General features: G+C 34.9%; 1 protein-coding gene across 1 annotated transcript in view; it reads left to right on the forward strand.

The window, feature by feature from the left end:
* Window positions 1-2,493, forward strand: part of LOC107677106 (complement C1q-like protein 3) — a 5,119-nt gene that overhangs the window by 661 nt on the left and 1,965 nt on the right. The window contains exon 2 of the mRNA XM_016471903.1: window positions 1,696-1,975. Within this exon, the coding sequence (XP_016327389.1) occupies window positions 1,696-1,975 (280 nt within the window). The remainder of the gene's footprint in view (window positions 1-1,695; window positions 1,976-2,493) is intronic.

Below are 2,493 nucleotides of genomic sequence, written 5' to 3' on the forward strand. Positions count from 1 at the left end.
TATGTAATATCTATTTTTTTATTTCCATATTTAAAAAAACTGCTGAAAAACTTTGTCTAATCAAATTAACTGACATGTTTATTTTCCATAAAATAGTATTAAACTTGAGTTCAAGTAGGAATTTGGATTGGGGTTTCAGTGCTTAAAAATTTATTTTGCGTTGGACACAGTTTCACAAGGTGAAAATTAATGACACCTAAATTGAAAGTTTAAATAACTGTCTTAATAGATGCAACACCTTGAGTGAGTCAAATGCAACACCAGCATCCAGCATGACGTGTTAAAAACATTAAATTAATTATATTTTAAGTCTCATTAAAAGGTAAACCTTAGAGTTTTTGCTCGCATTAAATATATCACTAATTATATATCTCTAAATATACATGTATATTTTTAACATACTTAAAACCACCATATAAATGCATATTTTTTCTGTAAATACATAATTTTGGCATATATATATATATATATATATATATACACACATACATAATTTCTGTTAATAAAATAAAATACAAAAGTTGCCATAATGTTGTCGTACATGCCAAATATATCACAATATATATATATATAAATAATAGTAAATAATTTTGTCGTAGTTCATGCCACCATATAAATTATATACATACATTATATACACACACACACACACACACATTATGCATTTACATAATGTATTTAATTCATACATTGCAATAAAACACAAAAGTTGCAATAACATCACCATACATGCCACTGTTTCATGTCCTGGTGTATCTTAAAGAAACAAATCTGCACTTCTCATTGATACAAAAGGTTTGTGGGTGTGGCCAATATGATCATATATGAACATATATATTTACATATATGTGTTATACATTAAATATTAACATATAGAATTGTTACAATAATATGATAACAATTATAATATATTTCTTTAGTAAACACTCAGACTAAACTCAATCCTTTCTTGCTGAGTCTCATAAGGGTCTTTAAAGACCTTGAGACCTAATATATATGCATGGAAAGCCTGTATATCATATGCAATTTCTCCATCTGACAGCTGAAACATTGCATTAAATGTTCCTCTCCTCCCGCAGGTCCGTGCCAGCGCCATCGCCCAGGACGCAGATCAAAACTACGACTATGCCAGCAACAGCGCTGTTCTTCATCTGGAGCCCGGAGACGAAGTCTACATCAAACTAGACGGGGGTAAAGCCCACGGGGGCAACAACAACAAGTACAGCACCTTCTCTGGTTTTATTATATACGCCGATTAGGACATATGCACCTACTCCAGACGGTCTATCTCGTCCCCCTCTGCTATTCCTCTTCCTTTCTTTCTTTTTTTTGCATAATTTTCCTTTGGGCCCAGGGCAAGCACACAGACCTGCTCAAACACCCCTCATCATTAGTCTGTAGATGTGGGCTTGAAGGCAGAACTCTTTGCCCTGCAATCCAAAAATCAAGAAAGAAAAAAGGCCCGGAGAAAGAAGCACTTCATCACAGAGGAAAGATGTACCGAGGAAACGAAGCTACCGAGGAGTTTACTGTGTGTCTTTCTATGTCTGTGGCCATCAAAGAAGCCTGTGAGATGTTTTCTAATATGTAACCTGACATAATCAGCTATATGTGCAATAACGTAAACTACGATGTTTGTTATTCAAAAACCATCTCGGTCATACCTCACTAGTCAGATGCCTGAATGAGTGGATTACCCGGGCAGCCGGGACCAAACATGGCAACGGGTGCCATCAGCGCGGCCACCTACAGCACTGTGCCCAAAATCGCCTTTTACGCAGGGCTCAAAAAGCAGCACGAGGGCTACGAGCTGTTGAAGTTTGACGACGTGGTCACGAATCTCGGGAATCATTACGACCCGACCACGGGCAAATTTACCTGCTCCATACCGGGAATATACTTCTTTACGTACCATGTGCTCATGCGAGGAGGAGACGGAACCAGCATGTGGGCTGATCTGTGCAAGAACAACCAGGTGAGCGCGCGCAAACACAACCTCACAACTTAAAGCACTAAATATTCTGCATACGACATAAAACATTTAAAGATTTTAACTAGTGACCTTGTTTTCTTTCTTTTCTCCCTATCAAAAATTACACGTGAGAAATTTTCTGTTCAGTTCCAAATGAAGGATTCTTACAGGCATTGCAGCTCTTCTGGGTGTGAAATATGTGCATTTGAAAACGTTTGAATTCACATGATTATATTTAGATAATTTTTGACCTATATGGATAAAACTCTTTTCCAAGGGGTTGTTGACATATATACTATGGGATAAAATGATCAGACCATCAAACCATGGGAAAGAAATCAATGATGACAAAGTTACTTGTGACTATTATTTATTATTAAATAGTTATATTTATGAATTATTTATTGATATAATAATAAAAAATATTAATACATTTTCAATTATTATTATTAACTCATTAAAATATTTCAATTAGACTAAATTAATTGTTCTTTTTCTCATAATCTGATTATATATATAAA

This window comes from Sinocyclocheilus anshuiensis, unplaced genomic scaffold (assembly GCF_001515605.1).
Source record: "Sinocyclocheilus anshuiensis isolate Anshui unplaced genomic scaffold, SAMN03320099.WGS_v1.1 scaffold392, whole genome shotgun sequence".
NCBI lineage: Eukaryota > Metazoa > Chordata > Actinopteri > Cypriniformes > Cyprinidae > Sinocyclocheilus > Sinocyclocheilus anshuiensis.